We start from the raw sequence: 14,443 nt of genomic DNA, 5'->3' as shown, positions 1-14,443 counted from the left end.
GATATATGTGAATTCTAATCAAGTAAATATATATACACTTCACTAAATTCAAATTTATTTTCTTATGTTTTCAGCAATACAGATTAAACACATACAAACTATATATTAATTCTATTAAATAGTTACTCTTCGTAACCAATACCAGGTACATAATTTTTTTTCGCATTATGAAAGAGTGAATGTTTTCCATCCTTCCATGGGAAAGCCTACACAAAGACAAAAATAATTAAATCTTGCGACAGTATTTAGTACTTTTGCAACTATTTTAATGTTTTTAATTATTTTTTTTCCTATTTAAATCTTACCTTATTCATTATTTTCATATATGGATAGTGAATGAACTCTGGTGCTGGTTCATGATTTTCTTCAAGAATTTTGATATAACAATTAACCATAGCAACTCCCAATAAAGGAACACCCACAAAATAGGTGATAAGCTTAAATATTTTAACAGTATCTAAAATGAAGCGAAACGACAAATTATACTTATGTAACCACAGATTTCTAACTTTTAATAGAATTACACATTTTCACATTAATGCTAAAACAGGATATAGATGAGGAGTCCTCTTTATTTCGGGTTTTGCAATAAAATACGCTTTGATGAAGTGAGAAGTTTAAAGAATCAGAAATCTTTCATTTTCACATTTTTCCGTGTCATTGAAAATCTTATAAATGGAATTTTTCATAATTTACCGTTGGAAACAGGATGTTCACGTTGTTCCACTGTTTTTATATATTCTGCCATACCCCGTGTGAAAGTACGGCCAAATTGGCCTACCCTTAGTATCTTCGACATTTTGCGAGGAAGAGGAGTAGAACACAAGGGAAAAGTACAGATACTGATTTTATTCAATTACGTCACTACATGTATATATGTCTCAATTCTCAGCGCAATTATTTTATTTCTCTACAGATGTCGCTCAATGTTTCTCCAGAAATAAAGTCAACATTACTTGTCGCTGATAAGTCGGTCATCTACCAAGCAGTATCCTCGTCTCTGGTGGTATGTAATTATGTATATACTATTCAGCTATTATGAAAATTTTTAAAAAATTTAGAAGTTTCAACTCTGCTTTCCAGGTTGATTACAATCAATAAGTATGTAATCTAAATAATTGAAATAAATGAAAAGGTAGAAAAATTATAATTAAGAGAGAAAGATTGATCAAAATAGTAACAAATTTCATTGAAAAATTTATGTAAGTTTAATTTGATGTTTACTCTTTACAATAGAGTGAAAAATCAATCGTTTTCATTTCCCTACGAAGAGCACATAAATATTATTGTTAACATTTTATAAATATTGAATTACCTTTTTAACGTATTTTTATAATTAGGATATTAAAGTTATACATTATTTTCAAATAATGGAAGATAAATTTCTACATTGGTGTGTATATGTGTGTGTACATGCTAGTTTATATGGGAAAAATATATATTTACAAGAAAATAGATTCATTTTGTACGTCATTTGTAATAACGATAAGTCACGTGATATTTCTTCCGTTATTTTAATTTCTGAAAATTCAAATCGTATTCAGTACTCCATACAATATATGTTTCATCTCTTCTCTTTTCGATTGAAATAGAAAAATTATTTTATTATTAGGGTATGTTTATAAAGTAATTTAACAGTAATAATATTTAAATGGCATGTTTTAGTAATATTACTTACATACATATATTTAAATTTATGATCAAGTGCAATACATTTCTTGGTATGATTCACTTCAATCATACCTTGGATAAAATGCATAGTCCTCGGACATTTTAAAATGATTAATACATATTTTACTAATTCAATGTATGAATAATTGTATATAATAGCTAAAATATTAAAGTATACAACTGTTTTATCAAAATATTAATTATGATTTGTTTTTGGTGTAGTATCAATCCTTGAAATGCAAAACATACATACATATGTATATGTGTTACATACAGCAATACACATACAGATGCATAATAATTTTTATAATAATGGTTTTATAATAAATGTTATTATTAATGATAAAATTATATTAATTTAACTAAATATCAAACTTATTCTGTTCTAAAAATAAATATACATATGGCACGTTTTATAACGCATTTAAGATAAATAAATGAACGTGAAAGAAATGATTATTTATTATACTTATTCAATGAATAAAGCAAGATGTTGAATAAAAATTAATATTTTTCAGTTCGAATGGGTAATTCTATCACAAAAAATAATTATCACAATAATCAGAAGTATACTAGTCAGGTATATATCATTTAAAATTGTAAATAAAACATAGGTTATAAATTATAACCTATATAATGTAGATAATGTTATTAATAAGATCAACTACTTATATATAATTGTGTCTCAATTGATAAAGATTAATAAATACTATTATAATATTTTTTATGCAGTATAGTCTTAGTGATATAATTGGTGGAAGTTGCATTGGATCAACGCAATCTTCGCAGAAAGAAACTAAATCATGGTCTCGTGCTTCTTGCAGAAGGTAATTGTAATAGTTTATAATTTTTATGTATTTAATAATCCGTATATAATAAGTATTTGATTTTATAGCTGGAGCGAAGGTACATTATTTGATCCATTGGGTACTTCGAAAACATTGTGGCCTGTATCACGTTGTCAGGCTATGTTTCTTCCAGAATTTCAAATAAGACAAGTATCTCTGCAAAATGCTTATATATTTTTAAGCATAATAGCCAAAGGAGCTTATGGAAAAGTATATAAAATTCAGAAACAAGATACTGGAGAATTTTTTGCTTTAAAAGTAATCAGTAAAGCTAAAGTGGTTGCAGAAAATGGTATAATGCAAGCTAAACAGGAAGTATGTATGCTTTTAAAATTGAAGGCATGTTTATTTTCATTTTGTATTGTAATTGAATTCATATATATATTCAATATTAGGTATCAATACAAAAATTGGTTGGTCATCATCCATTTATATTAGATTGCTCTCACAGGTGGCAAGGAAGGAAAACATTGTACATATGTAAGCTTATTGTAATTGTTATTATTAGTTATTGTTAGATATGTTTCTTAATGTGCATTAATTCTAGTAACTAACTATGTTGGTGGAGGAGAGTTATTTTCATTAGTCGAGCAATGTGGTTCTCTGCCTGAAAATATAGTTAGAATATATGTAGCAGAAGTTGCTTTAGCTATTGGTAAATATACATTGTTTTGAATTGATAATTCAATATGAGATAGAATTTATATGTTTCTTTGTTATTGTGTGTTAAAGATTTTTTGCACAATGCTGGTGTTGTACATAGAGATATAAAAGCTACAAATGTTCTATTGGATGAGGAAGGACATGCTATAATTATTGATTTTGGTCTTGCAAAGTGGTTAAATCATACAGAAAGAACACATACACTTTGTGGAACTCCAGAATATATGGGCAAGTACAAAAATGTGAATAAAATATAAAAATTATATAAACTATAACTATTTTTCACTCGATATATTTTGTTATAGCACCAGAAATATTCAGTAGACAGTATTATGGACAAGAGGTAGATTGGTGGTCATTGGGAGTACTAGCTTGTTTCATGCTTACAAATCAGGTATGTACAATATATATATATTTTTTTTTGTTAAAGTAATTTTAAATATGACATGAAATGTACTATCAACATACTAACATTGGAATTACAATCATTTCAATACAAGAAGTAGAAGATAAAATCTGAAGTATAGTAGAAAACATATATTTTTAAATATAAATTGATTCATTTATTAAAGTCAAAGTGATAGTTCTTAATATGCTACTCTATTTTGTATATTCTTATGTTTAACATTGTTAGTATCTATAAGTTATAACTATCTTAAAAGATAGTGCAGTCCGTGGACTCCGTGGCGCAACGGTAGCGCGTCTGACTCCAGATCAGAAGGTTGCGTGTTCAAATCACGTCGGGGTCAAAGTTTATTTTTATAATTTCTTTTTTTACATTTTTCTTATATTTAACATGCGGAATATGAAGTAAATTTTATAGGTTCATTTTTATTTGAATAAAGATTATATTTATTGTTATTATTTATCATTTTATGAATGATGTGATGAATGAATTATAATTTTATTTCTTTCTATGCATAATATATGATAGAAGATCAGTTGTTATGCAATTTTTATGAATTTTTATATTTTATATATATAACAAAGCTGAATAAATGATCAATTTTCTTTTGGTAATTGGTAGACATTTTTTGACCTTTTAAAAATAGTAAGTGATTTTTTTATATCATTTTATCCTAAAATGCGTAAAAAGCGTATATAGATTACTATTAACTGAGAATATACAATTAATATTACAGAAAGTTTTCTATAATATATTTGCTGTTGTAACATTTAAATTAATTCCTAAGAGTTCGTATCTAAGCAATGTTTAATATTTTAATAAACATTTTTTCTAGTGATCTACAATATTAATGAGTGATTAATATTGTTAATGATAATAAAAAAAGGACTGAATTAGAGTAGAATTTGTTTAGGATTAAAAAATAATTCGCCCCCGGGTGGGCTCGAACCACCAACCTTTCGGTTAACAGCCGAACGCGCTAGCCGATTGCGCCACGGAGGCAGTTGAATGAGAGGTTCTTTTCAAGTCTTTTGTTGCCGTTTCCTATCTTTCCAATGTTAATTTTGTTATGTGCTTTTATTTTGTAATTTATTATTTACAATATTTCTTCTATCTTAATGACATATTTTATATAAGAAGAACTACTTTTAATTCATTGCATGTTGTAAGATCTTATGGTAGATTGAATTTTATGATAGTAGTTTCATCGCGGTTCATAAAAAGAAATATTTTTGCTCGTATTTAATATATTTATTATTACATATACTTATACTAATCATTAAATATCAATACAGTCTTTTTATTTCTTTTTGAATTGGACACTTCGTTATACATTCAGAATTATTTATTTAAGAATAGTTATTAAATAATTTATAAGATATGTATGTTGTTGAGTAGGTCTTTTCTAGAATATTGTGTTAGTATTAGTAACAGTATTAATATATATATAATATAATAATAATTAAATGGAATTTTAAAGCAATATGCGATTTCGATATGAAACATCGAATGATTACTATGATAAAATCAAAATCATTGTCATTCATCAAATCGAATTATCTATAAGCGTAATTACACGAAATCAAACATTAACTGCGACATCTACAAAAGAATACGTTCCATATGTGGAATGTTATTGGAACGGTTGTTTAAATATAATAATTAAACACCGTCATGAAACCATCGGTATGCAAATATTTATGCAAATTCTTCTTCTGGATATTATTAAAGAAATGAAACTCGAACAGGAATTTGTTTCATCTAGTAAATCATTTAACGAGTGTTTTGAATATTTCGCATATCTTTGCACATTATATATATTTTTGCATTTTCAAATTCTCAATAAATGCATAAAAGTCCGCAGTCAAATTGTCATATGTGTACATTTCAATTGTTATACGTTTCGTATTGTATCGAGGAACACATAGATGTCGTGGAACTAAGTTCCAAGTAGAGACGTGATTATTTTCCCGTGAACCGTGTCTCGTACACTTTTCGTCGGCCGTTCTTGCGTAAAAGCATGCAACGGGCACTCGAATTGAAGAAATCCAACGAGCGTATCTCTCTGGCTCGTTGCAAAATCCTTCGGTGCCTTGACATTTTCGCCGGGTCCACTCACCTCGCGTATCCTCAGTGTTTACAAAGCGTGTTCTCGGGCACGTTAACTTTTCATACGGCCTTTTGATGAATCGACGTATGTGCCACGTCATGTCATGAAGAAATGTCGTCGTACCTGGCGCGATCACGATATCATCGTTAACCATGAGATTCACGCGAATCTTTGACTCTTGTGCAAGTGCATTCTCGATAGAAAACGATTCATCGTCATTTAGACTTTTTTTTCAGGAACCAGCCATAATACGTAAATTACGACAAAAGTGTAAACACATATTTTACTTTAGAAGATCTTGTATTACCAATGACTCGATTTAACATTTTAAGATTATTTATACTGCTTTGATTTGATATTTCGAGATTATATCCTGATCAATGATTTAGTTTGAAATTTTAAGATTATATTTTGGTCAATGATTTTATCGAAGATTTCTATCTTCTCATTTCTATTTGATATCTGTGATCGAATATTCAAAGAAACAGGTTTGAAGTTGTGAATTTTGTAATCTTGTCTTATCGATGATAAATAATGACACGATTCGAATGAATTGTATCGACTATCCTCTTACAAATGTTAGTCCTGATGCATTCGGATCCTTCGTTCTTAATTTTGCTTTTCTAATAAATGACAAGGAAGGATTTCTTAAATTCAAAGATAACCAGATGCATGCAGAGGGAACATTGTCAACAACACGTTGTCCACAGTAATAATAATAATTATTATTATAACGATGATAGCAATAATACAAATAATAATATTAATAATAGCGATACTGGTACTAAATCGTAATAATAATAATAATATTAATAATAATAATGACACGTATCTCTAAAAAAAAAGAAGACAGAGTCGAGCTACATACTAGTTTTATTGGGATGAGGTTGTGGTTGTGGTTCGTGTGTGGTTTTTTGAGAGGAAAAAAATAAAGAGGAGTCTTGGGGTTGTGGGATTTGGGATGAGGATACTAAAATATTAGGGGCCGGTTTCGTCCCCGCGGACAGATCGCGGTGTCCGCCGGGACGAAGAAAAGGATGATCCCTGGCGTGTGCCAAGTCAGATCCCTAAGGGTGACCACGTGTTCCTGATAGATGATTTTTCTTGTGTTTATTTCTTCTTTGAACACTCGATCGAGTTTTCGTTATCTCCATCATCGTCGTCGTCTTCATCATCGTTGTTCTCATGAATGTTATTCTGATGTGTCCTAAGTTAAAAATCCCTCACAGCCAGGCCGCCACGTGATCATCCTGCCCCGAGTCGATGAATTTTTTCTCTCGGAATCGTAGCGCGCCGGGGGAAGTTTTGGTCCCTGCCACAGAATTGATCGCGCAATCTCTCTCTCCCATTCACACCGATATACACTCTCACTCCGTCTCGTTCTCTCTCTCCCGTTCCCGTTCATACTTCCTCTGACGGTACACGCTCTCTCCCGCTCGTTTTGCTTTATCTGGGCCGAACAACTCGCGCATCCTTCTTCATCTTCTTATTCATCATTTTTTTTTTGTGAGTTTTTTCCTTGTTTCTTCTTTTTCAAAATGTTTTATCCCATTTTTATCTGGTCGATGGTGATGAACGCAAAATGGTCTGGACGAGTGGCGAGCCAGTATCCGCGCTTCGTTCGATGTTATTTGATTTCTTCGGGGCTGTTCTTCTTCGTCTTCCCGCCTCTCGCTGCGACCGCTATTTCAATCGTTCACTTATACTGTCAGTTCTTGCGGTTTAGGCAGCAATTCGGGCTTGGACTCTTCAGCTGGTTTGGATTCTTGTTTGGAGGAGGACTCCTCGGAGGATTTCTCTTCCTCGCTGCCCTTGCTTTCCTTCTTCTCAGCCGATTTTTCTTCAGAAGATTCGTCTGATTTCGCTTCTTTCGCTTCTTTCGCGGGTTCCTGCTGTTTCTGTGGTTCTTCCTTCTTTTCCTCGGCTTGTTCAGACTTTGCTTGAGGCTGAGCTTCCGCGGTTTCGCGTTTAGCCTGGCTAGATTCGGCTGATTTGGCCGCCGATTGTTCTACAGATTCTTGAACGTTACTAGAAGCAGAGGCCGTAGCAGATACTTCGGCGCTCTTTGCTTCCTTTTCAGGTTGAGCAGCGGCTTCAGCAGGCTTCTCCTCGGTCTTGGCCGAATCCTCGGGGCTGATTGCAGGTTGTTCGATCGCAGGTTGTTCGAGAGGAAGCTGAATCTTCTCGTTCTTGGCAGCTGGTTTGTTCTCTTCTGGAGATTTAGCCTGATCTTGTTGGCTCTTTTCAGCTTCAACAGCTGGCTGTTCTATTTTCTTCTCTTCCGGAGCAGCTACCTCGGCGTCGCGGGTCACACGGTCGGGTTTGTCCTCAGCCTTCTTTTCCTGTTCCTCTTGTGGCTTCTCGAGCTTCTTTTCCTCCGCAGCTGACTGAGCTTTTTCTTCCGATTCGGAAGCTGCTGAGCTAGCCTCATCGTCTTTTCGCACGCTTGGTTTCGCTTCCTCAGCTTTCTTTTCTTCCTTCACTTCTTCTTTAGCAGCTTCTCCGCTTTTCTCCGCTGAATCTACCTGCTCGGAGCTTTTGCCCTCTGGGACTACAGCCTTCTGTAATATAAACACGATCCAGTTAAGAAAACCAAATTCTATCGTTTACAACAGCAAAGAAACTCGAATATCGTAATGTATATCATAGTACAATTCAAACTTACAACAACGGGTTGCTCTACTAGGATATCAGTATCCTGTTTCTTTTCTTGCGGAACAACTTGCACTACAGTTTCGTGAGATTCGGAAGCCGCCTGCTTCAGACCTTCTTCCTCCTTCTTGGCTTCTTGAGTCTGTTCAGGCTTTTGTTCTTGCTCAGGTTGTTGAGCCTCCTGTGGTTGTTGTTGCGGCTGCAGTTGCTCAGGCTTCTTATCCTGGCCAGCTTCCTCCTTTTTCTCCTCGGGTTTCGCTTGCTGAGCTTCCTCTTTCTTCTCCTCAGCCTTTTCAGACAGTTGAACGTTTTCACCCGCGGGTTCGCTCCTCACGCTTGGCTTCTCAGCTTCGGCAGGTTTCGCTTCGGCAGGCGCCGGTTCAGCGGCCTCCACGTTTGGTGCTGCAACGGCTTCAGGAGCTACTGGAATCCCTGAGTTGCTTGGGTTCGCCGATTTTTCCAGAGGAACTACTTGAAGAGGTTCCTGATTCTCAGCTACGGGCATCGAGAGCACCGTTTTCTGGCCGAGCAGGCACAGTATCGTTATTACGAGTAACTTCGTCATTTTGATATCTGTAAATGAAAACGGAGCTTTTGGTAATTCGTTCTTTTTCAATTTCTACATTAATATTAGAACTATCAGAGTGATAGAAATATCCGATTTTTAATTTTGCATAATTTTTAAAGAATTTGAACGATTTTTTCTTTGCACTAGGTTTTATAGGTTTTCAATTGTTTGGGGGACCAATTTCTTTGATACAAACTTCGTTTATATAATTATATATTTCAATATAATGGTTTTATGTATCTTCTATTGTGATCTTCTTTGGTACAAACTGTATTTTATACAATTGCTTTGGTACATCATTTTTATATATCTTTTATTTAATGAACACTTTACGAAAGCAGAGCTTTAGTTCTATTTTTGTAATGAATTAGAAATATCAAGCTTAATAAACATCCTATTAATTCGAAGGACTATTCGAGGAAGGAATATGTAAAAGTCACGATTATCAGATACTAACGTAAATGAAAGAAAATCAGAGATAACATTGTACCCTAATGCATAAATCTCATCGTAAACGATCATTTAATCTCGACCAACCGGATGTAGAACCCGAACTAAAGTTATCACTGATCGGAAACACCGTAAAGATTCAGAAATAATGTCATGTTGGACAGAAAGGTTCTAGTATGTATGGAGCGTAGAGAGAGGAAACGAGGGACGTTTCTCGCAATCTTCCAGTTAGGAGAGCGGACGTGAGTACACGAGCTCCTCTTTCGTACTTGGCATGAATGGAGAACGCGGCCGCATGAATGGACCGCCGATAGATGCGCGAGACGAAAAGCAGGCTGCGTGTCAGAATGTGACATATAGAGAGAGATAGAGATAGAGAGAGAGGGAGAGACAGAGAGAGAGAGAGAGAGAGAGAGAGAGAGAGAGAGAGAGAGAGAGAGAGAGAGAGAGAGAAGGAAAGAATGAAAATTGAAAGATGGACAAGGGGCTGCTAGAGGAATCGGCAGGAGGGAGAGGGACGTAGGTGACATTGAACCGAATGCATTGAACAAGACGAGCGTTATGGAACTAATGACAGGATGCGTGTCCCTCGCGTTCGTTACGCGCGCACATTCGCGCGATTTCTCCGCATGATCGCGTCTTCTTCTTCGTTCTACGCTTTGTTCTTCTCGTTTCTTCACGAATGAACGCGTGTCGTATTCGCGTGTTCTTCAACGGATGTTAGGAATAGTTGGAAGGGTGCTGAGAGCATCTGAGGTTTCATTGGACAATTATTTCTTCATAGGTTGTGCCAGAGGAGATCATAGTAGGATTGTCAGAGTATTTTGAAGATTTCCAATAGAGAAACTTTGAATATTTTGGTTACTTGAAGATTGTCAATGAGAAGCCTTCGAATTAATTATTTGAAGATTTTTAATAATAGAAGCTTTGAGCTGATTATTCGAAGATCTTTAATATAGGAATTGACTTTGAGATGGATAAATAATAATTAAGAAATTATTTGTTAATTGCCGTGAATTAAAAGGAGAACGAAAGAGAATGAACGTTATTGCGTGCATCGCGAACGGAAAGTGAAACATGGGTGTAACTTCCGCAATAGGTGGAAACGGAAGGCGAGAGAGGACATTGTTTGGCTGGATGGAAATCGAGTCGTTGCGACGATCAAGATACGCCTCGAAAAAAAGTAGAACATTGTTCATCTCTCGTATCGCGAACCATGAAAGCACCAAAAGTATGTATATACATTCCCAAACACGAGTTCTAACTATTTTATTATAAATCTGTCATTTATAGGCTGTATCTGTAAGTACACGTTGTTATTATACGAGCTTATGACCAGTAGTGTGCCTATATAAACCTATATGCGCATAATCGAACCCGCTTAAGTCTAATTATAAAACGTCGACCACTATCAGGAAGCTCATCGTCGTGTAAATCGATTCCGCTGCGCACATCGGTATCGTATAGTCGTTACGAAGCCTTTGACGAGCATCGAGGTACATAGACACGGCAGAGTGGGCAGACGCGAAACCAGAGACAATCGTCGTGGTGTCGCGTGGATACGATTTGCTTCGCGAGTGCAGTTTGCGATCAAGCGAAACGCAAAACGCTGACGAAACTAAACGCAAAACGCTGACGAAACTAAACGCAAAACGCTGACGAAACTAAACGCAAAACGCTAAGGAAACTAAACGCGCGCATATACAAGCGTTAAACTGGTCCGCGAGCTATGTAACGGAATAAAAAAGAAAAAAAAAGAAGGAAAAATCAAGCACGATGGCATTCTTTCGATTCCACGCCAGCGTAGAGCGACCTTCCGTTCAGGAGGCTCGAGCTTGCGTCCAATCAAGCGGGTAATTTATACAGAGAGGAAGCTGTTCCCGTTGCATGTACAGCCAGAAATGCTCGTTCGCGAACGTTCCATCGTAAAAATCGAAACTGCTACAACAATGGCAGCGAACAAGTCCGAGGGAACGGTTCTATGTCCATATTTGTAAAACGGCGATGCTCGAGGATCGCTTTTAAGAAGAGACGAGAAACTGTTCGTTCACGAAGAGAAAAAGCGGTTGCCGCGTTATCTGAAACACAGACACGCCTTCTGGAGAACGCAACCAACGTGGAATGCGCGCTGAGAAGGTGAACGCAAAAGTCAGAGAGGGAAAACGGGAGGATAAAGGGGGAAAAACTGGGCGACAGCCGCGACCTGGGCGAGGAAAGAGGCGGCTGAACGGTCCAGTTTTTACGATACTAGCGCGCCACTTCGCTCTTGGCGTTCGCCAATTGGTCAACACGAGGTGAACCGTTCCGTTCTGTTATTACGCTCGTGTTCAATTTCAATTTTGGTACAAGCGATTGCTAACTTCGTTCCCGATAAACTTCAATTTTACGCTCTTTCTTCTTTCTAGAATTTTCGTCGTATGATTCAATTTGAAAAATCGTTCGTATACACACATGTAGGTTTCATAGAGCGAACAAAGATGGAGTATTCTCCATGTAGGAAAGAGGTGAACGTTCAGAGGCGGCTCGTTGAAGACGAGAAGCGAAATTAAGGGGCAAGTATACATTAGTGAGTCGCATAATCGACATTAATAACAATCGTCCAGGCCTGATCATGTTGCAAGCGGACGTAATGGGCCGCAATAAAGTTAATTGCAAATTACTTTGCGAGTCACGGACGTGGAGGTAACGTTTGCACGCGTATATAGGTGTATACATATACATATATATATATATGTATATATATTTTGAACGTACGCGCTCGGCATTTCGGCTAATTGCAATTCGCTCAGATTGTCATTTGATAGGATAGTACAGGAGAGAGGAAGATGAAGAAGAAATGGAAGATAGGAAGGGGAGGATCTGAAGTGCCGCAAGAAAATTAAAGTCACGATCTCGCGAGGGATGCAAACACAACGGAGGGATAGGTCGACGGAGAGGAAATGCCTGTGAAAGATGATGGACACCCATTACCTTATCAAGATCATCAAAGATGTAATAATGGTACGACGCTTACAAAGAAGACGGGGTCCATTGAAGTGGTTCACCGCTTCAATGCTTTCTGCTCCTTCTCTCTCTTTCTCTGAGCTCGACTCTATTCTGCGCAACACGGCATTTATTATATCGGCTCTATCCTTTTCGCGATTGTCGATCTAATCTGCGCACATTGAATCTCAACTGGACGGAGAATGCGTCGCAGTACTCGCAGTTAACGCGATCGCGCAGGAATGCCGGTTGTTGCCTCTAATCGGCTCTGAAAGAGGGGTTCCGCTGCCATTTCTCGACGTTGTTTCAATTACCATTTTAAACACTCTTTCGTTCTAATTTTATTCGTATGAAAAGCACGGTAGGAAAATTATGCTGTTTCGAAGGAGAATACCGGAGACTTTTTTTTAAAGTATCGGATACTAAGAAAATGTTTAAATTGAACGATGTTTCGAGGAAGAATACTATTAAATTTGTTTGAAAGTAGCGAAAAGACCGAGTATGGATGTTTATAGTATTTCAAATCTTCTAGATCCAAAGTATGGAATGTTATTTCCACGTTTCGTGAATTTAAGTGATATAATAATTCTTCCAATTGATAGTATCAGAAATATTCACAATCTTGAAGAGTGTCAACGATATCAGAGTTTCTCTGAATTTCTAGCAGCACAAGATGAAGAGCATTTTTCAACTTCTAGATTTTTCAAATAAAAAGCACGAAACTATGATTCTCTAAGTAAAGACACGAAACTACGATTTTTTGAATAAAAATCACGAAACTACGAGCATCCACGAGATAAAATAGTAATTTTTGTATAACCTGTTTAAAAGGAAACCGCCAAATAAATTACATAAACGTTACCACGACACCAGAAACTCGACGCTTTCTACCTTTTAACTTTTGCAAAAACAAAATCTACTACATATACGTATAATTTTCGAATATTCCCATACATTTAATCGTCGAATTTATGCGTACATAAATTCGTTCTATTACGAACGAGAGTTAAAAGTGGAAATACAGGGAATAGATCGTAAAAAACACGAGCGATAGACGGTTCTGAGAGAAGATTCCTGACAAATTAGAGGATCCTCGGTTGGCTTGTTCGCGCCTTGTGTGTCGCAGCCTTGCTGACGTGCAGATTAAGTAGATTAGCGACGGGTTAATTAGCCGCGGGGAAATCTTCGCGGGTCTATGGAGCAGAGAGGACGGAAAAAGGGTACGGTTGCGAGAGGAGGACAAAAATTACGCAAACGCGCGGTCATACGTTGCGAAATATACGCAAATTGTATGTTCCGACGATTATTCCATTTAGCGTTTCCCTCGCTTTAATCATTGGGTTCGAAGACAGCCATTTCGCGAGACGCGATGGAGCTCTACCTGCGTACCGTGGTCGCTGATATTCTGATTCTTCTAGAGACGTCTAAATACCACGAAAAATCTTACAATTCTTCGTCTCTCGTCGCAACGAAATTTCTATCGAGAGTTTGTTTATTCGTAGATGAAAAAAAAAAGAAGAATACACACGCGATGACATCTGGTTAATCCCGAAAAATGGAATTTTAATTTTGTAATTCTATAAAATTCGAAGAAAGGAGCAGAGCAGAATAGAAAAATCACGGCAGGCTGTCAACGATAGAGATAGGAACAACCGTGGATTCGATAAAATGATATGTTCTACTCACGTCTTTTTTTCTCCTCCGTGGAACTGGTCACAGCGGTGGCTGGTCGTCGACTTGTGTCCGGTAGACTCTTCCTAGATGCTTCTTCTCCGCTTCAGTCGCGGGGAATTACTCTCACCGATTAAACTGTCGCTCGGAAAGAGACCGGTTCAAGAAGTAAAACTCTCGCCGATGTTATATGTGTTGCACGTTGGTTGTTGCGCGGAGCAGTGAAAACTCCGTGCTGAACAAGAGCAAAAGACAAAAGAGAGTCGGAAGAGATGCCCGAGAAGTAAGTTACCCTCTTCTCTCTCTTTTTTTTCGCGCGCGTGCGATTACGCTCGTTCGCTCGAGGAAACCGTTTGGTGATATCGGGATGAAGGTTGGGTCGTGTGTCGAGATGGAATCGTCGGGGCCCCGCTTATATACCC

The 14,443-nt window shown here is 36.5% G+C and overlaps 3 protein-coding genes and 2 non-coding genes across 7 annotated transcripts in view; 2 read left to right on the top strand and 3 right to left on the bottom strand.

Moving 5' to 3' along the window:
* Positions 1-33: 33 nt before the first annotated feature.
* LOC122566195 (cytochrome c oxidase subunit 6A1, mitochondrial-like) lies at positions 34-860 on the bottom strand. The gene is made up of 3 exons (XM_043723119.1): positions 697-860; positions 306-457; positions 34-206 (listed from the first exon to the last, which is right to left on the bottom strand). The coding sequence occupies exons 1-3, from the start codon at positions 797-799 to the stop codon at positions 123-125; spliced, it is 339 nt and encodes a 112-aa protein (XP_043579054.1). The 5' UTR covers positions 800-860; the 3' UTR covers positions 34-122.
* A 109-nt stretch (positions 861-969) lies between these two features.
* LOC122566193 (serine/threonine-protein kinase S6KL) overlaps positions 970-14,443 on the top strand; it is a 67,801-nt gene continuing 54,327 nt past the window's right edge. Inside the window, exons 1-8 of one of the 3 annotated variants that reach the window (XM_043723114.1) lie at positions 970-1,006; positions 2,190-2,251; positions 2,404-2,498; positions 2,567-2,834; positions 2,915-2,999; positions 3,067-3,174; positions 3,252-3,410; positions 3,488-3,576. In XM_043723114.1, coding sequence (XP_043579049.1) covers positions 2,195-2,251; positions 2,404-2,498; positions 2,567-2,834; positions 2,915-2,999; positions 3,067-3,174; positions 3,252-3,410; positions 3,488-3,576 — 861 coding nt within the window. In that variant the 5' untranslated portion in view covers positions 970-1,006; positions 2,190-2,194. Of the gene's footprint in view, positions 1,007-1,088; positions 1,102-2,096; positions 2,252-2,403; positions 2,499-2,566; positions 2,835-2,914; positions 3,000-3,066; positions 3,175-3,251; positions 3,411-3,487; positions 3,577-14,443 lie in introns of those variants that run through there. The other 2 variants (XM_043723115.1, XM_043723117.1) reach the window with 2 other exon arrangements.
* On the top strand, positions 3,860-3,931 carry Trnaw-cca. The gene has a single exon. It is a non-coding gene; the product is annotated as a tRNA-Trp (tRNA).
* On the bottom strand, positions 4,517-4,590 carry Trnan-guu. The gene has a single exon. It is a non-coding gene; the product is annotated as a tRNA-Asn (tRNA).
* Positions 7,170-14,413, bottom strand: LOC122566192 (neurofilament heavy polypeptide-like). The gene is made up of 3 exons (XM_043723113.1): positions 14,037-14,413; positions 8,364-8,923; positions 7,170-8,259 (listed from the first exon to the last, which is right to left on the bottom strand). Exons 2-3 carry the CDS (start codon positions 8,913-8,915, stop codon positions 7,399-7,401), a joined length of 1,413 nt encoding a protein of 470 aa, XP_043579048.1. The 5' UTR covers positions 8,916-8,923; positions 14,037-14,413; the 3' UTR covers positions 7,170-7,398.

Source organism: Bombus pyrosoma, linkage group LG3, assembly GCF_014825855.1.
Source record: "Bombus pyrosoma isolate SC7728 linkage group LG3, ASM1482585v1, whole genome shotgun sequence".
In the NCBI taxonomy this organism is placed as follows: Eukaryota; Metazoa; Arthropoda; class Insecta; order Hymenoptera; family Apidae; genus Bombus; species Bombus pyrosoma.
This window is presented reverse-complemented; position numbering and strand designations above follow the sequence as displayed.